The following is a 24,683-nucleotide window of genomic DNA, read 5'->3' on the forward strand; positions in this document are numbered from 1 at the left end:
CATGTTTTACGAGCTTCAAACGGCGTACTGTAGTCGGAATTAGAGCTGATCAAGCCTCAGCTCAGAAGACCACAAGGCTGACAGTGACATCAAAGCGCCACGTCTATCCCCTAATTGTCTGGTAAAATTGATAACAGCAAAGAGAGACTGTGGAACAGTGGCTGCCCTCCCCTGCTCTGATTGAGGCAGTGCTGCAGAGAGCCGGTTCCATGCAGCAGTCACAGGCTGTGCAGAGATGTGTAATGTGCAAAAAAAAAAATTAAGTTTAAGATTAATTTTACACTGGCTTTTTGAGAGGGTTGTACATTTGATCCTGTCTTTGTGTTTAGAACAAAGGTTTGACCTTGGTACAAATGAATGGATGGCATTAGAAAGGATGAAGTATATTAGAGTTAACTATATGCAGTATGCATGAATGCTTTTTTGTTTTTGGCTCATTTGTAATGCATATAGTATTTCAGCCCTAAGTCATATGTTAAGCTAAATACATCTTTTACTTAATAGTAATGAATTGTAATGCCACAGTCAGGACATGGCTCTTGAGGTATTTAGGGACAGGTGTTATTTCAGACATGCTGTACAACAGGTGAATGATTTTGCCTTCAGGCATCAACAAAAGAAAACACGAATCCACACCAGATTCAGTGAACATAGCATTCACTCATCTGTGGACTTGGCATCAAGTAAAGATTTCAAATCCTGTTGCATTTGCATGGCATCTGCTTTTCCACCAGCTGTGTCATGTGCTGCATGGCAGAGAAATACTAAAAAATGATACTGTCATGTGTTTGCAATATTCCAAGCAAGATGTATAGCTACTGCTATACTCTGTTATTATCCCTGAACTCCAAGCAGTTTCTGGGCATTTTTTGCTCCTGTCACATTTTTACTCACTGTGAGCTAATTTTTCACTGCAATATAAAGTCCTGCACCGCTGTGGAAACAACAGTACCGCGGCTAGAAGTAGAGAGAACTCAAAAATGTCTTCCATCAAAGCAAAACAAAATTATAATGGCATAAATCAGCAAAAAGAAAGAAATATGAAAGCTAAACTTCTTTGACTATATATGTTTACAAAAGTTTAAAAAAACATGGAATGACTGCGGTGACATTTGTTAAGTGTCCACCTGAGCCACGGGGATTGTAACCCTACGTACTATAGATCTTTCACTACTTTAATTTTGTTTTTGTTTCCTTACTTGTCTCCTATCTGCTTTGTCTAAACACAGCCTGCAGTTCAGCCTAGTTCTGCCAAAATGACCCTGACTGTACATGTGGTAATGGCGCACAGTTTATTATCAGCATTTTTTTTCATGAGACATATGGAACAAAGAGATGATGTGATGAAATAAATTTTAAGTTTTGATGGAGCTGATTTTTCTGAATAAACTACACATCATACATGATGTTCAAGGATTCAAGGATCATGTGATAATTTTTACAGTTTTTGGCTCTGAAAATTAAAAAAACAAAACAAAACTGAAAAACATAGTGACATAACAGTTGAAATCCCAGTTCTCAAACTTATAATCCATCATTATCAGCTTCTAAATCAACTAAGACTAAAAAATTCTTGAAGCTCGAAGTTTATATAACTGTTCACCTGTTTCAGCATTTAGAAGAAAGCACTGCAGCAATTTACTGACTGATGTGGCACAATCACCATCTGTTGGGTTTAAAGCACTGTTGCTGTTTCCCAGATTTTTATCTCATAACTGGTGAGAAAAAGGAAAAGTTACCGACACTCAGGCAAATATTTGAAATCTGTCATATATGCACTAATCTCTTCTTTTAAAATGTTACTATATAACTGTGTGTAGGATGCCGGTAGGAGGATTTAAGTTACCAGCTTGTTATTTCCTGGGTTAATAGCATATACCTGGCTGAAAACCAGCAAAAACTATTCATGATGACACCTGAAGACTTAAAGACCTTTGGGAATCCTTAAGACCACCCGCTTGATGAATAACAAATTGAAAACTTTTGCTGCCTCTGGACTCTTCCAAATCACTACTGCAGGTCGACCAAGTCCATAGATCCCCTATTCTGTGACATAAATTTAATTTGATATCATTATCCTGCATGGCTTTGAAAAATGACGCCCTTTTGCGTTCCTCGATTAAATAGTTTAGAATGATTTAACGTGGCAATTAATTTCCGAGAGAGCGCTACAGACTGTCAGAGGAGGAAAGTGGTCAATTTCACCTGCCCGTCCAGAGAACCCTGGTAACGATCGCTTATCCTTCAGCATCAGGGTGAAACGAGGACAGACAACAGTGCTGGAGGGAACTTTGTGTTTTATCGTCCTTTCTTCCCTTCATGCGACATACGAGTTTTTGAATGAGCAGGGGTGTATCGCTTGAGATAAAGCCCGTGGTGTCAGCAAATGCATCACTCTACTGATGTTTGCTATCAGTCTCTGTTGAAGGAAAAACCTTGAAGTACTTCTAAATAAACTAATATGGTTCAGTTGTTTCCTTCTAACATGCTCGATGCAACTGATGCAGCTGGGAAGTTGAGCCAAGTCTGAAAACCTAAGTCATAGCTTTGCACAGCCTGTTAAACTGATCTTAAAAATGTCTATACAGATGATGAATATTGTTAATTATGCTTAAGTGAAAGCGTGGCTTACCCTCAGTGTCATCCTTACATTACTGAGATTGACCACACAATATGCCCTTCCCCTTGTTGGCTTAAATCACTAAAAGATAAACTTTATCTAATGCTATGCAAACATCCTAAAAAGAGAAAATGTGTATTTGTATATCTCCAAGCAACCCTGGTGGACTTTAATCAGTAGCAGCCATGTGAGACATGCAGCAGTCTGAACCTTGGATGCTCCACAGACAGAGCCAGAAAGCGGCTCTCCTAATTATGAACAATGACTGCAGCATTATTTTTTATTTGCATTTTTTTTCTTGCACAAAAAAAGTGAGGAGAAATGACATTTCATTTCAACTCTAAAACAACTATCTGAGAAGCACACTTCTTCACTGCGCTAATTTTGAACACCCGACTTGTATTTCACACCAAACTGAAGCATGTAATTAAAACAAGTTCTAATAAACATAGACTTACTTTGGAGTGTTGTTTGCCTTGGAGCTGCCCCAGACTCTTTCAAAGCCATCACTGTGATGATTTGCACACTTACACATACAAATCTGTATACAAACACTCATCTGTCAGTCGTCTCTAAGTGTTTTAGTGCTTTTTATGTCCTCGTTAGCTCCAGAGACACTTAGTAACCTGTTATGTTAAAACTGTTCTACAAACAGGCGTTTAATTTAACATTATAATCATCATTAATAATACATACACAGACAAAATAAAACTATTTAACATCCTCTCCTGGGCTGAATATCAACAAGCTTCACCTACATACATTTCCTCAGAGTAAAACTTTTTTTTTGAAGCCAACATCATCTCGATAACATCAAGGTTTTATTTTTACTGTAGCAACAGTCTTATCATTTTCACTCTCTAGTTTGGTTCTCTAGTCTTTCTTTTCACAATTTTCACCTTTTTTGTCACTGATCACAGCGCAAGAAGGTGTAGACATGTAGAGTCAGTGCTACCTTTTGTGTTTGTCAGCGGTGAGGCTTTTCTTGCTGGCAGTTCCGTCTTGTTGCAGAGCCTTTTCCAGTGAAAGCGGCGTGTCCCGAATTTGTAGGGACATCACTAAAGTATCCTGGCTGACAGGCAGCGTCTCCTCATCTCCTCCCTGTTGGCCCAGGTGTTGCTTGGCGTAGTCAAAACCCTGGACTGGCTGATGGACAAGTTGAGTAGAAAAAGGAGGGAGACACAAGGAATAGCTTCAGTAAGATTGATTCCCTTTCACGCACCTATAGTTATGTAGAGTAAGCACTGATGGGAGAAACAAAGATGTACACATTTGCCAGGCACAAGTGCCACATAGACAAACATCTAAAATAAAAAGCTAAAAAAGTGTATCTTTTGATGTCCAGAGGATTTAAGGAACAGAACTGGGATTACTGCACTGCTGTGCCTTTAAATAGATAAGCACAGATTTAACTGGGGCCCTTTTTCATGTCCTTCCAAATTCTTGTCAAATAAATGACTCGCAGTGGGCGGTGATAAGATGAGATTTGCAGACTTTCACAGAAATATAGTAATGAAGTTAAACATTAGAACACATTTGAGGAAAAGCAGCAGGACTAAAAGGACTCTCTCCAACACTGGAAGTCGACACGCTCATAGAGAACGGTACACTGCAGGCCAGAGTAGTTGAGACTCACACACTAATACAGACACACACCTATACACTGAAATATTTAGGACTGCTCTCATCACAGTGTCATAAATTGTCAGACACACATCACTGCCTCAAAGCCCCGCCGTGGAGCAAAATCAATGTGTGATACTCTCCAAACATTCATCCTCTCTCGGCCTATAGCACACACACATTAAAGTAAAGTAAAGATTTTCATAGAATCCATTTTCTCACCGACTGAAAGTGCGACTGTTCCTGGTCTCAAAAGACTAACAAGGGTGTATGATGAAAGAGGCTGGCTTGCAGAGAGTGAGCAATGCAGAAAAAGTAGCGCAAGAGCTTCATTTGAATTTTTAGGACTTACTACCTCAAGAATGTTCCCTGTTTTGTTTTGTTTTTCTGCAATACTTTTAAATAACTTATTATATACTAACTAAAATAAGAAAGTTTGTCAAGAAAATAGTATCTCATATCTGATGGAAATTAGCTGGGAATGTGCTTTTTACATGATGAGGATTTGCAGGACCTTAGACAGTGTGGAATTGCTGCTCTGAAGTAGCACTGAAGTTGCTTTTTCAGTTTAATATAGAAGATTTTATTGCTTTCTCTCTAATGAAATTCCATAAATAAAGCAGTGGGATGTGCCGGGAGATATATTCCGCGTTTTCATTTATCTGCAATGATGTATGCCAGTGTGCCACCGAGCACGAAAAAAGCAACACACACAGAGGTGGAGACATAACTTTGTTTCGGACATTGCAGCAACTCTCAACGCAACAGTAATGGGAACCATTTTCAATCTTCCCGGAACAAAATAAACAAGTGTCAGTACGCACAGCAACACAGGCGCTCATTCTGCTTGAGAAAATATGATCCCCTTAACAACCATTCTCTGTAAAGCTTAGTGTTTCAAATTTGCCATCTGGAGTATGCTATAAGAAGAATAGGCAGCACCAGCCCTTCTTCCAAGGAAATCTCAATGTTAAAGCTTTGTTACTCCAAAATGTCATTGTATCCTTAGTTTTCATTAGCACAGCATGATTTATTGAAATATGTCACAGGTGTTGTCTGCACAGAATCTCATTCAAATCCCACTGTTGGCACAGTAGAGCCTTGAAAATGAAAACATGGATCGGTAATGAGAAGAAATACAGAGGCAGATACCTGGTGATAATAGCCCACATCCCTCCGATACGCCATCTGAAAGCAAAAGGAAATGTTTTAAACTGTGTGTGTGTGTGTGTGTGTGCAGTTCAAGTTTGTGTTCTGCACTTAGTGGGATTCTGCCAATGCATTTGAACGAGGGATTCAGATGGGATAATGTAGGAAAGATCAGCAGTAAAATATAGAATGCAGGACAAAACATACAGGATTTATAGGAGTTATTTGGATACACAAAGTCACCTACACACCACAGCATCACAAGCCCTCATCAGTCACTGACACGCCACACAATCTGCTCAAGTTTTATAGAATTAAAGCGCTAATTGTTTTCTCAATTAATGGTTTTATAGATCAGAAAGCAGTGACTTTAATTTCCCCAAGCCCAAGGTCTTGGCATGTCTTCGTCCAGTCAACAATCCAAAACTAAAAAGTAGTCAGTTTGCAATGACATAAAATCAAGAAATGTAGCAAATTATTACATTTGAGAGGCATTAAAACTAATTGAAAAAATAATTTATTCTCAGAAATGTAGATCAAAGACAGAGAAAGGCAGATACCTTAGCTCTGGGATTGAGGTTACCGATGGCATCAGCTTTAAAGTCATTCTTATTCTTCCTGCACAGCACAGCAGTGATGATGATAATAATGAGCGTTACTACAGAGATCGGGGCCAACACTGCAGCGATTATCCAAAGGTTATTAGGAGGATTTTTGACCACGGCTGAAAAAAAAGAAAAAGAAACATTTTTTCACCATCATCACTTCCTGACAAAATAACCATTAGTCCCACTGATGGGTTCGTTGGAAGGATAACACACAGTGTAATTTTACTGCTAAAACATGCAGAGGCATTCATCACACCCACACTAAAAGCCGCTGCACAACCTGATACACAATGCGCCTGATTCAGCTATTGTAGACGACACTCTGTAAGAGAATGCTCCACGCGCTCTCCCCCCTCCTCTCCCTCTCTCTCTCTTATCCAGCTCAGTCTCACCCCGTCTACCCTTCTCCCTTTCTCGGCACTGCAGCCCAAACAAACAGTGTCCTGCCGGGAGCATTTCAGAGAGATTAGAGAGCAAAGCGCTTTCTCAACCTTTTCTTCTATGCCCCTCATCCCAACACCAGCTTTTCTTTCCAAACTCAGCATGAGTCATTTGTTTTGGTTTGCACGTCTGTCTCTGAGTTTTTCTGTCGATTTGCGTAGCTGGCAAAACGCTAGAAGGATGCTGTGCTTACGTTCTGCTTGCAGCTGGACAAAGTAGCCCAGGGTGAGCGCCATGGTTTGGGAGTCGACCGTGTTCAGGACCTTGGCGGCTGACGTGCCCGATAAAGGAATGCCATTGTGCTGGACGTAGTAGGTCATCTCTGCCGGATTCTTTAGCCCCGAGACCCTTCGGATGCTCACCATCTGATTGGAAAGGAACACGGATGTGTTTCAATGAACTACAATGTTCTCAGTATCAGCTGAAGCAGATTACATTACAGGGAAAAAAAGAGTAAAAGGTGTGGAGTCTCCTGAGAGGAAAAAAAAAAAAACACATGTGCAGAAGAGAGTATTTGTTCAGTAAAAGATTCCACCTCTGGCTTGTTTTGATGAGCAATTAGCAGATGATGAGTTGAGCAGCTCCCCAATTATCATGGGCTGACCACAAGTGATCATGTAAGCGTGTGCAGAAGTGCGAATCAAAGTGTAGGTCTTATGAAATATTCATACTGTTAGAAATAAGCCCACACTACAGTCCAACTAATTTGACTTCTGACTAACATGCCAGGGCAGCCAGGCAAAACATTAGAATCAGAATCTGAAATGTCTGGCAGTTCCCAGATGGAATACGGTGCCAGTTTCTTACCTGAACAGTGTAGCTGCCTACAGTAGCAGCTCGTCTAAAGCGAGTGCCCTGCTGGCCTGCCAACACGAACAACTCTGCCAGCCGCTGCTCCATTAGACTGGCAAAGCTTTGGTACTGTCCCTCCAGGCTGCCGTTATCCACATCCTGGATCACTGCAAATGTAGTCGAAAGAAAGAGGACAGCCAGATGGTTGTAAAGAGAAAAAATAAAATATCGGAGAGGACAGAAAGCAAGCAGCACAAAGGAAAAAGGGACAGAAGCAGAGTTAGCAATGTATGTGTGTCCTCACAGCTTTCATATGTATGTCTATTCTGACATTAATTTAGGAGGCATCCATCCATCCATTCTCTATACACCCCTTTATCCTCACTAGGGTCACGGGGGTGCTGGAGCCTATCCCATCTGACTCGGGTGAAGGCAGGGGACACCCTGGACAGGTCGCCAGTCTGTCGCAGGGCTACATATACAGACAAACAATCACACTCACATTCACACCTATGGGCAATTTAGAGTGATCAATTAACCTCAGCATATTTTTGGACTGTGGGAGGAAGCCGGAGTACCCGGAGAAAACCCACGCATGCACAGGGAGAACATGCAAACTCCATGCAGAAAGATCCCAGGAAAGCCGGGACGCGAACCAGGGATCTTCTTGCTGCATGGCGAAAGTGCTAACCACTACTCCACTGTGCAGCCCAATTTAGGAGACATTCAGTTCATTATTACAGGAAAAAAAGATTCTTTCTGTCCCCTCGTGGTAAAAAAACAAAAAAATCACCTAACACTGCCGCTGTGTTTTATCAACAGCTGAAAAGCAACAATCCTGGTTGTGTATCTTGTTCAGTGTGAGTAAATCCCATTATCTAGGGGCTGACCTTGAACTGGCTCAGCCTCTCATTGCAGTAAGTGCAGGGTTAAGAGCTACAGAGTCTGATGTGAAAGATCCATCCATTACACAGTACGTATAACAGTGTGGATGCCCTTGACCACTGTGAGATGTATTGTTCCTGCTCAGCATATGCACTCATTCATAAACCCCACCGAGTGAATACTATCAAGAACGCCTCAGCATTTAATTGCTCCAGTGAAAGGAGACATTGCAGATTATGAACATATGGAGGTGCATTATGTGGTGAAGTTTCCATAAATAGTGTCACAGTTGTATAAGTGCATTACTCTCAATACTGCTCGTGTATATTTTGTGTTATAAAGTGGTTTTAGAATTGTGAACTGCTTGCATCTGACAATTTACCGAATGTGGATCATCAGATTCATAAGGAGATAATGAGTCATTTCCTATAAAATCAACCGGATCTGAAAAACTTCCCACCTCAGTCCCCCTCAGAATCAGTTGGGGTTTTTTATGCAATACCTTTAGTCCATTTTATGAAGCCATGCAAAATTTTACCTTCATACTATGAATATTTTCTGACTTACAGGCCCTTGAAGAACATAGAGGTGGGTCGAAATTTCACACTTTTAGATTCGTCATACTTTTTCCAGCATTTTTTCAGCCCTCATAACTTCACACGTAAAGGAGATAGTCACATGAAATTTCCAGGGCTGAGAAACACATCTGCGCTCAGTCAAAAACTGCAACCAAATCGATTCCACATCCATCCCCGCTGTCACAAGCCAAGCTAAAATCTAATTTCTCTAATAGTGGCATATTTTCACACACATAAAATGTCAAATTTGAGATTCTATTTAGTGGGGAAAAAAAATAAAAAAGCATAATAATTCCTACACCACCTTTTTTCCTTGCTATATAAAAGACAAGTGCTGGATACCAAGATTATACATCATTAACATGTTCACAGTCAGACGACGGAAACAGACCAACATCACATAACGACATAAGAAGAATGTAAAAACCATCAGAGTAGAATTTGAAAGACTGCCAGACAAGCATTGAATGCTGCAAACTTGTTTGATCTATGTGATTTGTCCAATCTAATATCTAAAACATGTGAACACCAATGCTGTTCCTCTATTTCTCTGGTATCAAAATGTAGGTAAAATGAGACCTTTTGTATGATATAACTTGTTCTGTGAAACAACTTATCCCACATGATGGAGAGACCCTGAAAGGCTGACCAAAATGCACTTTTTAAAGTTTTCCCTGGTAAATTATCAGATAGCAGTTAACACATTCAGGGTACTAATGGTTGTTTCTGATACTCTGTGTCCAAGACATTAAATTAGTGAAGCTTTCTGTGATACATCCCATTAAACTGATGCTCAAAGTTGGTTTCACACATAAAGTAGGTCACAAAAATGCAGAAAAAATACTGCAAATTTAATAGCGCAGAAATATGACCCATCCTGATGTAGTATGAAGACCAAATTTTGCATGGCTTCATTAAATAGGACTAAAGTTACTGCGCAAAAATCCAACTGGTCTTTATGTAGTCATAGAGGTAACAATTGATCAAAACATTTGTTTTTGGCACTATATTTGTTACTTTTTACAACATTACATACACAAAGTCTGAAAAAAGAATATCGTTTTTTTTTTAGTAATCGATAAAAAATAAATAAAATTGAAGCAATATTCCTACCTGTGACAACCCAGAAGTCTCTGGTTGCAATAGAGGTGTTTAGATTGTGATATTCCAGTGCTGCAAAGACAAAAAAAAAAACAGTGCAAATAGTGCAAAAAAAAGTTAGGATTTTATCTTCTTATCATACATTTTGCTTCACAGGTTTATATTTTTGTTTTGCGATGAAAGCTTTCTGGTATAATTATTATTTTTAACGCTGCAACTGTCACTTTATTGTCTCAGCTGTGTTTCTGTTTGCCAGGTATTTATTACTCGAGGAACCATTTCTTCCAAATCCGAGCCGAATATTCATCCTTTTTCAAACCTTCCTTTAAGAAAGAGAGCAGTTTACAGTTTGGTGCTTTTTGTGTGGTAGAGATCTCAGTTTAAAGCCTAATTATCACTGAATGTCAGACAAATATGGATGCAAAGAGGGGTTTAAAGCTGTCTGAGCTCTGGTTGTCTTTGTGTTCTTTTACATCTATTTCCTGCCTGATTAAGCTCTTGTGGTGGAGGCTGACGCAGTGTTTAGGGGGGAGAGAATGCTGTATCAGTGGCCTGTGAAAGCAGAACTCAGGCATGACAGGAGAGAGGGGGAGAGAGGGGGGAGAGAAGGGTGAGGGGAGCAGCAAGAGTTTTTAGCATTGGTAATGGATAGGGCTGCAGGGTTGCCGTGCAAAATCAGTTCTGTCTATAAACTTGAATCATGTTGAATATTAATCAGCGAGGAGGTTTCCCATGAAGCACTGCTGTTTTGTGATGAGAGCCAGGGGGTTAAACACTGAAGAGCGTTTGTAAGTCACTCCAAGAAGTTGAGGGGGGGAGAAAACTTCAAATTCTGCAGAAACAGAAAGCTATATTTAAAGCAATATTTCATTTATAGTTTTCAGTGACTGTTGCAGTCTAAAAGGAGACATTTTCCAAATAGCTTGACTCAGAGAAATTACTGGAGAGCAGAGGAGGAGTAGAAGAGCTGAACATGGCAGTCGGCCTACACAAGTGCCACAGGAACATTGGGGCCGCAAACAGGCACTTCGGAGTGGTGAGAGATCCCGGGCCTTTTTCTGTCAGAGCACAGCCCGCGGTGGTAGGAGAATCCCCCACTGTTAATTATTTACTGCAATAATTGGCTTTGAAGTGCGGAGGCAGCCGCTGCTAGCATATGCTCACACCTCCTGCGAACAGTGTAATATCACTAACAGAGAGGCTGCAAAACAAACAGAGCAAAATCCCTGTTACACACTCTCTAATTCTTTCTTTTACTCTGCTGTCTCGCCGGGGCTTCCTCCATGTCAGTCACTGCTCCCTCAGAGTCTCCTCTCCTTCTCTGCTCAGCAACCCAAGCATCCTGCCTGCAGGTAACTCGATATTCTTACTTAATTCAATCGCAGCACAGAGTGATGTTTAATTTAATACTCGCTACTAGAGATCCTATTTATCTTGATCTAAACAGTGCAGAACCCAAAACTCCTTTCTGCCCACAGTGACACTGTATCCCTGATCAGGAGCTAAATCCCTTTGAAGACTGGATTTAAGGGATGCAACCCCACAAACCCAAAGGCTCCTAAAAAAAAAAAAAAAAAAAAAAAAAAACTCAGCTGAGAAATGCAAACTCATTTTTTCTCAGTTTGGTAAACACAACCTCCAAGTGTTTAATCTTATATTTGGATCTTCTGATGTTGTCTGTATCCCATAATCCACTGCAGGTTGGTCCGTTATGTAATCAAGGATGCGGGCAGCACATGCCGGCTTTTAAAGTAGGGAACTATTATGTGAGCATGTTTTATTTACCAGAGATGTGGTTCAGCTGGTCATCAGTCACCTGCTGAAGATGAATAATAAAACCATGAACTTCATCCATTTATTTCTAACACCACGCAACAGGGAGATTGATGGAAGTTAATGTCGATGTCTTACTGATTCGGAAAGTTTCTGCAAAGAACACACCAGTCTTCTCTTAACAGTTTGAACTTTTGATTCTAAATCCTGCTAAATATGAGCCAACAAGGTACACACTGGGAGGTTTGAGAAGATCTTTCACTCATTTCCACAATGGCCTCAGCAAAGGAAAATGGTAAAAGTTAAAGTAAAATGCTTTCAGCCAGATGGTATTAGAGGAAAGCCCCTAGCTTAAGTCCGGGCTCAAGCATCAACTCTGTCGTGATCCTGAGCATGATCTTGCATAGCCAAAGCTCACTCTTGTCAAACTGACCACAGTTTAGAGAATTTCAAGCACTGCAGTCGCTTAGAAACCATTTAAATTAAGCTAGGGGAGTCTTATTTCTGCTTGAACAGAAAGCTAGCCAGAGGTACAATTCCCACACGTGGGCCTCTTCAAATTCACAGCTGCTCCTATGGATGAATCTGTGTTTGTCAGGGCCTTCTCCTCATTCCCTTCCCCACCTGGCATCCCAAAAAGACCCCTTTCCCTACCTCTCTTCTCTCTGTCTCGCCCTCTGTCTCCCATCCACTTCTCTACCTCTGTTTTCTCCTGCAGCATGGCACCTGAGTGGAGTGCGGCTTCTCAGCTGCCTCCACTCAGGTAATCAACCACCTCCACGGGTCACGATCAGCTGGAATCAAATCAAATCATTCAAATCAATCACGATGATTACACTCCAACAATAAGTACCAGCTCATCCTTCCACACCCTGCCAGATTGTTGAATAAGACTCTTCAGTCAGTTTGCTCTCTAGCCTTCAGAAGTCCGTTGTGTTTTGTGACGGTTCTAACATTGTTTCTCCTTTGCCCTCGCCTAGACCCAGCTGTCTGGGAGTCCCTCCGCCCAGAACCCTCGTCTGTCCTCCTGAACCATTCAGCACCGATACTCCCCGTCTGGATCCCCCATCCTGCCCGGACCCCCTCCTTGGAACCCTGACCAGCTTCCCTCCCTCTAACCCGGAACCCACAGCAGCAAGCCGGCTGCTCGTCGCCTCCCGGAGCCCTCCCGGAAATCCCCCGGCTGGACGTCAGCCTCTGCCTGGCCAACCGAACACCTCGGCCCCCCGGATCGTCAGGGTCCGACGTCCTGCCTCCTCCGACCCCCCCATCACCCGCTGGATACCATTCCCCACCTGCCACCGGCCGCCAGGGATCCACCACCTCTATCTGCGTCACTCCGGTCCTCCCTGGACCAGCGACAAACCGCCGATCCCCGGCTCCAGACCCACCAGGCTAAACCCCACTCCACCAGCCGCTTCCCCGCTCCTGCATCCTGGTTCCCTCATCCCAGCCATTATTCACGGTAAATACAATAAAATCCTTCTCATTTCCACCGGTCTTGGTAGTGTGGCGCTCTGCTCGGGTCCGCCTCACTAAATTCCTGACAGTTTTCTTGACCCAGTGTATCTTTAAAAAGATTTCGTCCAGACCTCTTTGAGCTTGACGGGGCAGCAGTTTGTTTATGCATTTCATTATGCAAGACACTGAGACTCATTTTGCATGTATTCTGCAACACTTGTCTGGGCAGGGGCTGAGTGCTCTTACAGTGTCAACATTCAGAGTCCAACACTCAATCATTCTGCTAAGCATGTTAAGCAGAAGAAATAAGGCTTAAAACTATGTGCAGACACTTGTATTGATTAAAATGGGACACGGAGAAGACAGACGACTGAAAAATGCAGCTGAAACGCCTCCTGTGCAGACTGCTGAGCATGAACGATCATTTACCCTTCCCATGGTTTTCTGCAGAGGTTTCAAGCAAGATATGTTGTGAAATATGACGTTCTGACTTCAGGGTGCATGATGGAAGATGCTTTGTTGATTTGAAACTGCTTCAGAGCAACACACTGAGAAGGCCCCATGAGTTTTGGAACACAAAGAGCAACAGGAGAGCCCAGATCAGGACAGGAAAGTCTACTTATTGTTAGAAATCAACTCTGGACAGTGAAATGGGTGAATGCAGATTCCTAGCTCCGTTGATGAAGTTTTGTTGTGACTTTACTGTGAATGAGATCAAGCAAAACAATGAATCTCTCTCCAGGGATTAATAAAGCGCCATAAAAATTACGTCTCATTACATTTGTGTCTGAGCTCTAGATCTGCCATATTTCCCTCAAATGAGCAGTTCCACTGGGGATGGACGCAGGCTGCACACTACGACTCTCCTGGGATTGCTGTTTAGAGTCCTGCTGATTCCCTGTCACTCTTCATTTGTATTTCTCTGAGTACAGTGCTAACACAGATGGAGGCTGAGTACGCCCTCAAAGCAGGCTGAGATGAAAGGCATGGGCTTAGTTGTGCCTTTTCATCAACTGTCTTTTAGTGACTCAAACATTAGAAAACAACTGTGATCGTAAGAGCAGCAGAACAGTCGCAAACATCCAATTACTGAAAAAACTGGACGTCAGTCAGGCTTAGGGAGGGAATTCCTGAGTTTTGCCAGTGCTTAGATTCTGAGTCCATGTGAATGCAAAAATTCTCAAGACTACAATAAATAAACTACAGTTTCTAAGTTTGAAGTTGGTCTTGATTTCTGTAAGTATTGTCAATCCTACATCTGTCTAAAGTGGAAGGTGAAAGAAGGGGAGACACAGTTTAAAAAGTTTGCAGAGAACCTCTTCTAGGCTTCAACTCAAGGATAAAGTCAGGAAAGGCAGAGCACTTGTTTTTTTGTTTTTTTTTTTCTTTTTTTGGAGTCTAATTTGTATTTGGAGAGCAAATCATTCCCAAGAGAACACAAGAACTACTTCTGGTGTCTGTTCTTGTAATGCTGTTGAATTACTCCTGACTAAAACGCGTATTTTAGAATGCAAATTGTAACTTACGCTCAGCAATGATAAGTGGTGGATAGAAGAGGAAGTAGCCCACCAGCTCAGCTGACAGCTGACCAAGGAGGTTTGAAGCCGCAGTGCCATTAAGGAAGACAGTCCCATTCTTCACAGTGTAGACCAATGACACAGCGGGAGAGCCGGCTGCCTGAGAGACACTCAGTATCTGGAATAAAAACAGGAAGAGGTCACACAAGAGGCATGGAATATTACAAACAAATTGCTTGGGATTACACTTTACACTATAATGTGCAAATTACAACAAGGCTTCTTCTAAATAACATGGAAGAAAGTGACAAAAAAATCAATAAATGTTTTGGATCAACAAACATTATGAAAATCATCATCAAGAAGCACGACAGCAGAGAAATTGGCAAGCCATGAAAGAGTGTAAAAATATTCCAGCATCAGTTGTTTTCATCCATGCATAACCGTCAAATTAGTTTTAATATAGGGGGCACTTTAATGTGGCAGCTCATTAAAATTAATACAAACATTGCTTCTCTAACATAATTAATTTGCATCTCAGAAGCAGCTCTTTTTTTTTTTTTTTTTTTTTTTTAAAAAGGCAGAGCCTGATGCACTAAGGGACATTTTAGCTCAAATTGTACATGTTTTGCATCTCTTTGTTTGGGCATCAATTCCCACAAACCATATAATGATACTGATGTGTATTAAAGGACGAAGCTGTTTAAGTTATCTGTCCTATATCCATCTTAAAATGCTAAAAAAAAAAAGACATTTTGTAAAATCAAGTGTATATTAAATCATTTCTTATGTCTGGTTGGGTTGTGGAAAGTTCTATATACATGGCATGGTCCAAAATAAGGTAACATCAGGCCAAACATCTTCGTTTGACTAATGTAAGTGCAATGATGTCTACACGAGACTGCACAACTTTCAAAGCTAGTAATCATAGCATTACAATTTGTAACACTAACAGTAAAGGGAACACCTACACAGTTCTAATAGTGCAGCCCAGTTGTTCTACCACTGTACCTGAACAGAGAGTCTGCTGTTAATGTTGAGCACTTTGGCCTGAGCTTCAGAAAACACCTTCTCAAGCCTCTGTTCCATCATTTGAGAGAAGCGACAGGACCGAGGATCATCATCTGCTCCCACAAACTGCAGCACTGCAACATGAAAATGAGAGAGGCTGACAAAACTGTGCACTTCAGAAGTATTTCTAAAGAATTTGATAGATTGCTACAAAGATTTGTGCTGTCTTTGACAGTGTAGGGTTGACTATAAGATGTCTTCACTATTTAAGCATCTATATTTAGGTTGTGACATTGTCATTTCCCTCTCTGATGTGGTGTCACAAAATGTCATTTTTATTTACTTCTCTTCACTTCTCTTCCAGTGCACAGTCACAGGAACAAATAACAGTAAGTCTCAAACTGATCTCTGACTTATTTTTTGTTTTCATCCTGACTGAGCACTAGCTGACCTGTTTTCAGCTGGAAGCCGGCGGCTGGGCTGGTTCTCCATAATGCAACTGGGAGGGGCAAGGCTGTTACCATGGGGAGGTACTGTCGCAGGTCTGCAATCAGCTTATCGCGGCCATAGGACGCCAAACCTTCCAGCACTACAGACGGAGGGTAAACTAAGTCCCCTCCAGTCACATGATAAGCCACCGTCATGTTGGGAGAACCAAATACAGTCTCCACCTGAGAGAGAAAAGTTTAAAAAAAGAGAGAGGATTAAAAGGTCTTTCAGAAGTCATATTGGTAGTTTTTCTGACGTTACAACCCATTAATTACACAATGGTTACACCTGAGAGGGCAAAATTAAAGGGTAACTTCACATCAGGTTGAAAAATAATGTTTCACTGCCCTCTCAGGTTGAAAATATCAAGTCTGTCTCACCTATGACCCCACACTGAGTAAGGTCAGAGCTGTAGGTAAAACAATAATGTCACGGGATCTTGGACTGCACTTGTACATCACTACAGCAATGTGAGAGGTTAAACCACTCAAGGTCAACAAAAAGTCAAAGACTGAGCTAAATTTAATCCAATTTTCTGCCACTGTTGTCTCACAGCATGATTATATCTTGAGATAAAATAAATTGAGAAGTCATTTTCTGGTGAAGTCAGCAGATAGATGTGCCTGTTTATGGTTAACCCAGTAAAGTACAATAAATACTTGAAAGTTATGATGGGTGTAATGGTAAAAATATCCCTAAAAGTAGAGAAATTACAGTGCCTCTGTCTGATTTCAAACACTGGAAATAAATAGCCCTAGAATAAAACCATAGATAAAACAGTATAAAGCTAAAGTATGTTCTGTAATAAAGCATCCAAACAACCAGGTAAAGCAAAGCAAAGATTAGAGTAAATTCAACTCTAAGTTTATATTCTCCGCTGTGGGACAGAAGTGACACTTCATCACCCGGACGAAAAATCTAGCAAATCTAATGTGACCATAAAACTGTTATTTTCAGAACCACAGCTTGATCTGCATCGTTACCCACAAAACAACCACAAGTGACAGTTGTTCTGTATGATAAAAAATCTGACAGTTGACGGCTGACAGTGATTTCTTCCTTTCAGATAACCGCCAGTCACATAAACCGGGCTTGAAAGTCACTTACAGACACTTGAATCTTGCTAAAAACAGGGAAGCTATGAGAGCATTTTTTGATTTGTTTCAATACCTCCAATGTCAAAGTCACCAATGTGTGATAAAATGTCACAGGGAGAGACTGCTTTCAAAGCTACGAAATTAATCACAGCACTATAGGGTGCTTCATTTTCATGAGCGTGGTCTTGCACATGCGGACTCGCTGTCACACTGTTACAGCTTACAGAGACTCCTGATTAAAACAGAACACACTTGTGCTTTTCCAACAACAACAAGTCAAAATGTCAGCTGCAGAAAGGGCCAGAAACAGGGAAGTGAATGATGGCAGAGCTAGGTGTGTTTCTAGGAGAGAGGAAACTATTCAGATCAGTTATCTAAACCCATCTGAAAGCCTGTGCTGACAAGGAGACCCACTGGCTGGAACACTAAGAGCCTAGTTTCTGTAGCTGAGAGTCACCACTCTGCCTCCTCACAATTCAGCCTTGTTGCGAGCTCAGTGAAAAGATCCCTTTATTATCACTTCATCCTCTCAGGCTTCACCCATGGGAAGGTGTTATTAAGAGATTGCATTTCCAACACACTTACTAACTCTTCCTTAAAAAAAAAAAAAAAACGGTGACAGACTACAACAGATTAACCCAGCAGATTTCAGCGTTGGCATTCAAAAAGTTTCAAGTCACGGTAGATTGTTAACTACAAGGAAGACACGGAAATAGTTCACTCATTTGAAGCTTGTGGTGGAGTTCATCAAGTCTATTTTTCATCATCTTTTTAGCATCAGCTCGGCACATCGCTCTCCTCCCAACCATTTATAACCTATAATTAAACACAGAAGCAATTTCCCCAGCCAACAGCTTGCTTCCCATTGGATGAGAAAGCAGTGCTACTACTAAAAGGAACCCAAGCAACGTTGAAATGGGTGACAGGAGTGCACTGAAGCACGACACCTTCAGAGACTACAGAGAGAGAGTGAACATGTGAGAGCATTGACCTTCACATGGGCAGGACGACTAACAGGCTTCACTCTCAATTATTTGATACTTCCACGCAGAGAAATACAACACGGGGAAGCATTTCACCGGATTGCACACATACTAGTAAACACACACGCACAGAAACACACACACACATAGATGCACTTAACACTTGCTCAAAATTGCAACACTCTAAAGGCACTTCAACCCACTGGAGACTATGAGAGGAGAATTCTGTTCTATGCAAAGAATCATATTGCATTTCCACTTTTTTTCACAGCCCCGAAAACTGTTTTGGAACAATATTTAGCTATTTTGTCTCATGTTTAGTGCACACACAGAGAACAGACATTTAACATCTCGCTAACATTGTTCCCAGAGTAAGTCTTTATTTCTTTATTTTTAAACACAAGTCCTCACATATAGGCATTTCTGCTTCACACGGCTGCATTTTAACAGAGCTTCTCTCGGCTAAGAGGTGCTCCTGATACAAAGTCGACTCTGAGTGCAGGTATTAGAGGCTTACTGGAGAGAGAGAAGCTGCTTTTTTGGCAGAGTAAGAACCATGATTGGTTCCACAAATTACTAATCCACACACACAAACACCATTGTGTGTGCACTGGATCCGTTTGTGTCATTACTGCAGGCAGAATGTTGAGATGGGTTATTGCCTGGGTTTTTGTTACACCAAATCTTGTGTGTTCATTCTTACGGTAGAATTTCCTTTTGGTGAAATATGGATGGATTCTGTTCATGAGAGCCAGCTGATTATAAATATCTAAAGCTCTGCTCCAGTCCTAATCTACATCTTGTTATAATGTTGGTACAGTTACTCAAATATGTGACATCACCCTCTGCCTTCTGGGACACTTTCAGTCAACCTAATTTCTATATTAGTCCTCATCTCTTCTCACACAGCCTACATGATGGTCCTTGGTATGTGTGTCTTATTAATGCTAATAAACCTCCACTTTTCTGCACAGCTAAGAACCATCCACCAGAGTTAAAAGGTTGTTTTTTGATTATTCAGCCTGAGCTGAGGATCAAGCAACAGTTTGTGGAAAAAGTAGTTGTCAATCAACAGCCTCACAAAATATGTGAAGATGCAATTACCTTATACTTCACTCAATCCACAGCTTTTCTGCAACATACTGACCCAAATTCTCAGCAACGGCACACCAATTGTTTGTTTCTAGCAGAATTTGTACCATCACCCCCAACAAGCCTAACAAAGATTTTTTTTTTCCTTTCTGAACTCTGCTGGGATGACAGAGGTTGTTTTCAGATTGTAAGAATCTTGTCACAACTGTTCAATCTCTGTAGAAGCTCGTTGATTGGTGGCATGAAACAGAATTTCACGCACATTCTTAAAGGTTCTCTTTCTGAGACCAAGGTGTCCACCGCACCTCCATAAACCGACATCTGCAACGCACTGAGGTGGTGTCTGTGAGAATTGATGATGATCATCAGGAAAATTACACAATCAATGATTCATCCAGTGGATGTCGAACCGCAGCACCAGCATTTTAGACATAAACTAATGGGAATGTTGCTCACATGAAAGGTTGTGGACAAGGGACCTAACAAAAACTAATGTAGCCACAACCATCAACCCAGGCTAGCAATGTGAATTACACCGAATGGTCGGAATGGGTTGCTCTTGATCAGAGTAAAGTTATCTTCACTTAGCCTGTTTCTGTTTCAGACTGAAGCAGACCCATGGACAGATTGGTGAGTATGTGGAAACGGACACACAAAACACTGAATGAAACAGACAGGAGCAGAGAAGGAGTTGTAGAGGATAGCCTCTAAAAAACAATACACTAATTCACACTACACCGAACAAGTGAAAAAAAAACAGAAAAAAGAGTATAAATAGAACACTTTGTTTTTAAATTCTTTAGTTGTTGGGCAACCTATCCAACGTGTCTCCTGCCTTCGCCCTAAGTCAGCGGTGTACAACACACACAGAGTGGTTTCAATCTCTGCTAAGGCCGTCACTATTACACTATATCTTTATGTAGCAGATAGTTGTTTGCTGCTACATTGCTACATTTATGTTCAAAATCCTGCATTCTGATGAGAAATAAGCAATAACACTGCCTCTCTGTCAGCCAAGACATAAAATTCTTCATCTGCCACATCTGCCCTCAGGTTAAGACTGTCACTACCTCAGCCTGTTTAAAATCAATTCAGCGACATTATCAGTGTTACAGAAACTGTGAACACTTGCCATACAATTTTTTTGCATATGTGAGGTTTCAAACATATTAAAGCTACAGCATACTGGAATGTAGACAGAGCAATTTTAAGAAACCATGACAAAAAACACCCCCTCCCTTAAATACTACCCTCCAAAGCCATTCTTCAAAAGCTTAAGAACATGCACAAAATGGGTACAGTTGGTCTAATCTACAACAGACAGTGTTGGTGGGGAGAGTAGTAGGAGCATGTTAAAAATAAAGAACACAAAGAGCACTGAAAGACATAAAAATACAAATGGATGCAATAATCTTCTAATAATCTTTTGTTAAACTGTATATTGTGGCTGCATTTTGCGATTCTTGTGAAATCTATTCACTCGCTGTACCCATGTGTCCAACTGGCCTTGTGGAAGATTCACCTGACATGACCTCGCCTGGTACGCAAAGAGAAAGGCAAATAGGCCATCCAGTCATCTCATGTAGACCAACTGCAATGACTGGCCTGGCTTTTCACAGGCCTGTGGCTGCCAGAGATAACAGATTTTGTTTCTTTTTATTATCTCTGCCACTGATTTTTTTTTTTTTTTTTTTTTGCATGCCCTCAGGAAGTAAAGAGGCTTTTAACAAATTTAGCAAAAAAAGGCCTTTGGAATGCAAGCACACCAGAGATTTAAAAGTAAGTTGTGGAGTCTTTGCCCACTAGAAGTGGAATGGATTAATGTTTTTAAGAGTTGGTCTCTGTTTTGCTGCTATGTCATGCACATACACAAGGACTCACATGCATCCACACATATGATGTGACAGACAGTCTTGTCAAATTAAGTACAGATCTACTACATGAAACTGTTGTTGTATTAACAAACCAGCAGCAACTGCTAACAGTCTGACCTGTGCTTGGGCCGAGGTGTCATTCAGAGCTTTTCTGAGGCCTTGACTTAATCCCCTTCGCAGGTTCTGCCTCTGAATGCTATCCAGCCTGTTTCGCCTCACATAGATGGAAACAACTAAGAGACAAACAAAAACAAAGAGAAACCAAGACAGGCAGCAGAAAAACATGTCAGAGAAGCCATTTTAAAAATCTTTTTCACTTTTTTTTGTGAGACTGTCACAAAAAGTATTGTTTACCTGTTTTCACCCAGAGTCTTTCTGTGATGTTGCACTGCTGTGGTGGAGCCTCTGTGGTCGTAGTGAAAGGGGAGATGAGGATGGTGGTGACCCCTCTGGGAGGGCTTGTTCTTGGGATGGGTGGTGTGAACACTCTCCTGCTGGTCTGGGTCCTGGTGGTTGTGGTTGTGGTTCTCCTGGTCACAGTCGCAGGCTGTGGCGTGGTGGTGGTTGTGGTCGACAGTGTAGTTACTCTTGGGGAAGGCATGGTAGTGGTGGGGTTGTCCGTTTTTGTGGTCGAAGCTACAGTTGTGGTGGTTAGCTTCACAGAGGCCGTTGTGGTGTCCTGTCGAGGGGTCAGAGGTGATACCTGAGATGTCCTCTCGGTGGGCCCAGCAGAAAGCGGAATTCTGACTGACTGAGAGGGGGCTAGACTGGCCTCTTTTTCTTTGGGGAAGCTGAGCTCTCTGGACGTTCCAGCTGTTAACTCATCCATCTCTGCTTCTGTAGGAACAGACATCTCTGTCACCTCAGAACATAATGATAAAGTCAAACTTGGCGATGACGAGACAAAAGCAGGCTGCATAAGTTTTACATGCACAGCTAAAGATGCAGTACCTGGTGTTGCTGACAATGTCATATCGGCTGAATTTGCTGTCCAAGATGGCACTGAAGAGGTGGGTTTCATGTACAAGGAGGACGGGTGAGAAGATGATGATGACAATGTTAATGATGATGAATGAAATGGAGAGGACGAGTCATCAGCTGGTGAGGCTGATGTCCTCAGAACTGAATTTGCGGTAGTACCAGTATTGGCAGTGTCAGGCAAACTGTGAGCAGGGTTTTCTGGAGGAGTGACAGCAGAATCAAATGCAGATTCAGGAGAGCCAACATTTGCCAGAGGGGGGCTGTGATTGCTTTTATACACCAGTGCAGGAGATGTAGCTTGTAAAGATGCTACAGAGTCAGTAGTTATGCGAGAGAGCGGCAGGGAAGAATCTGAACCCCATGCTGATGTAGCAGCAGTGTTTACAGTGGGACCTTGCTGAACACTGACAGCCACAGCAGATCTGAGATTCGCTGGGGATATATTAGGACTCTGGTCCTTATAATGTGAAGTTCCTTTGTAATCGGTAAAAGATGTATATTCTCCCACAGTTGGATAAACTGGATATGGATCACTGGCAGCAGCTGTTGAATCAGCTGAATTCGATGCATGCACATTACGCTCTTGTCTGTCTTCCAGTTTTAAATGTTCATATGATGGGCCATCTGTTGGTGAATTAGATTGTGCCCCATCAAAGCCAGTGGATATATTTTCTAATTTAAGAGTACTGCTTTGAAAAGACATAGGCTTGGTGGCTTTCCACTTTGTATATGGTGCCATTAGGTTTGTGCCAACACTGAAAATAGCACTCGATGTCTCCATGCTGTTTTGACCATCACTGGAGGAAGTAGTTACTGCAGAGGAAGCTGTGGAGGCAATGGTTGTTTGTCTGCCTGAATAAAAATTTGATTTATCATTGCTCACACTGATGATTGGTCCCTGCGAGCGAGAGGAAGGGTTTGTCCTCCGTGTTAGGATGATTGCTGACCAAGAAGAAGGGGTAGACTGCTCATAACGGCTCACCAATGCCACATCGTCTTTATGAGAAAAACTTTTAAGGGGTTCTAATGTAGCATCAAAAGTTACAGGGGTAAAAGGTATTTCAGGAGAAGATCTTTTTCCATGACCATTAGAGCCTTTATTCGACATAAAGACATCTGTTGCAGTTATGAAAGATGGAAAGTGTGTTGTGAGCTGTCCTGATGGAATGTCTGTCTTGTAAAATGCACTGTCCCTGATCAGAACAGACTCTTTATTTCCATTAAATGCAGGAGAAACTGAGCTCTTTGCAGCAGTTCTGTGGAAGCGCTCTGTGGGCTTGTATCCAAATGACATATGAGCACTTTTTTGGACCTCAACAGCTTCCTCTGACTTTATTTGAGCAAAAGTTTCAGTCGGCAACACTACTGTCTGCTCAGTTTTTGACATTAAATTGTTCATATTGTATTTGTGGGGGAAAATAAGGAAAGATCTTGTTTGAACGGGTTTTACTGAGGGAGTTATTTGTGGTGATAACACAGTTTTTGGCTGGTCTGCAAAATTAATCTCACTATTGAAAGATGTCTCAGTGGAATCATCTGTGTTATTAAGGTTTGGGATGTTACTGAGATATAAGTATGCAGGCTGAGTGAGGTGTGAGCTACTTTCATGCACAGTTTTATGGGTCATATCCTTTGCGAACTTTACCGGCTTTAAAAGAGACGATGTCTTACTGTTGGAGGAAAATGTCATTTTTAGTGCCATCCAACCTCTGTCCTCCTGAGTTATGCTCTTGGAAGCTTCGGTTTGTGATGCAAATTCCTGAACATTACTGATTTCGTTTCTCAGCAAAGGGTGTAAATCTGACTCTGATGAGGATGTGATTGTTCCTGTTGTGGTGCTGGAACTGAGGATGGAACTGATGGTGGACTCAGGTCTTGGCTGTGGGAGCGAAAGTGAGTTATTGAGGTGAGCCTGAGTGGAAACAGATGTGAGCTCTGCTCCTGCTATCTCTTCCCGGTTGTAAATTATATCGATGGCAGGGACTCTGGGGATGCCGTGACCCGCTGCCGTCAGTAAATCACCAGGATTAGATGCATGCTCTAAGGACATCATGCCAGAGTGGACGCGTGTTAGCTCGGTGATTGCAGTTTCAGAGAGAGACATTTTTCCTGCTGGAGTCTCAGAGGAAACTGAAAAAAATGAACCAGTGGGTGTGATGGTCATTGCTGGTGCTGCAGTTGGATTTACAACATGTGAACTGAGTGGTGTCGCAACTGCTTTGCTTTGGTGAACAAAAGTGTGACCATCTACTGCTGCCTTGTCTTCCTTTTCCATAGTTGCTGTTCTGTTTAACATCTGCTGTGTGACATGACTAGAAACTGAATAGTCTTGAGGATGGGCAGACGGCAGCGCTGATGTGGGATTCTGTGAAGCTCCCTGCTGCCTTTGAACAGCCTGACTCTCTTGATTGGAGGGAAATGAGGCACTAATTTTAAGATTATTGGCGGATACAGAGTTCATACCTGGATAATGTGTTCGAATGGGTCCGTATAAAACATTTAAAAGATTCTGACCATTGTTAAGAGTAGAATCTGATGTATATGTGCTGGCTTTTGGTGTCTCCACTACTTTTGTGCTTGCACTCCTTATATATATTTCATTTACTCC

General features: G+C 41.7%; 1 protein-coding gene across 2 annotated transcripts in view; it reads right to left on the reverse strand.

Moving 5' to 3' along the window:
• The window catches only part of kiaa1549lb (KIAA1549-like b), a 63,702-nt gene that overhangs the window by 13,655 nt on the left and 25,364 nt on the right, over positions 1-24,683 (reverse strand). For both annotated transcript variants that reach the window (XM_022205836.2, XM_022205837.2), the window contains exons 3-13: positions 21,449-21,931; positions 21,212-21,327; positions 16,011-16,230; positions 15,560-15,693; positions 14,558-14,726; positions 9,810-9,869; positions 7,249-7,400; positions 6,635-6,806; positions 5,953-6,116; positions 5,396-5,431; positions 3,576-3,766 (exon numbers count right to left, since the gene is read on the reverse strand). In XM_022205836.2, the coding sequence (XP_022061528.2) occupies positions 3,576-3,766; positions 5,396-5,431; positions 5,953-6,116; positions 6,635-6,806; positions 7,249-7,400; positions 9,810-9,869; positions 14,558-14,726; positions 15,560-15,693; positions 16,011-16,230; positions 21,212-21,327; positions 21,449-21,931 (1,897 nt within the window). The remainder of the gene's footprint in view (positions 1-3,575; positions 3,767-5,395; positions 5,432-5,952; positions 6,117-6,634; positions 6,807-7,248; positions 7,401-9,809; positions 9,870-14,557; positions 14,727-15,559; positions 15,694-16,010; positions 16,231-21,211; positions 21,328-21,448; positions 21,932-24,683) is intronic.

Source organism: Acanthochromis polyacanthus, chromosome 2 (assembly GCF_021347895.1).
Source record: "Acanthochromis polyacanthus isolate Apoly-LR-REF ecotype Palm Island chromosome 2, KAUST_Apoly_ChrSc, whole genome shotgun sequence".
Taxonomy (NCBI): domain Eukaryota; kingdom Metazoa; phylum Chordata; class Actinopteri; family Pomacentridae; genus Acanthochromis; species Acanthochromis polyacanthus.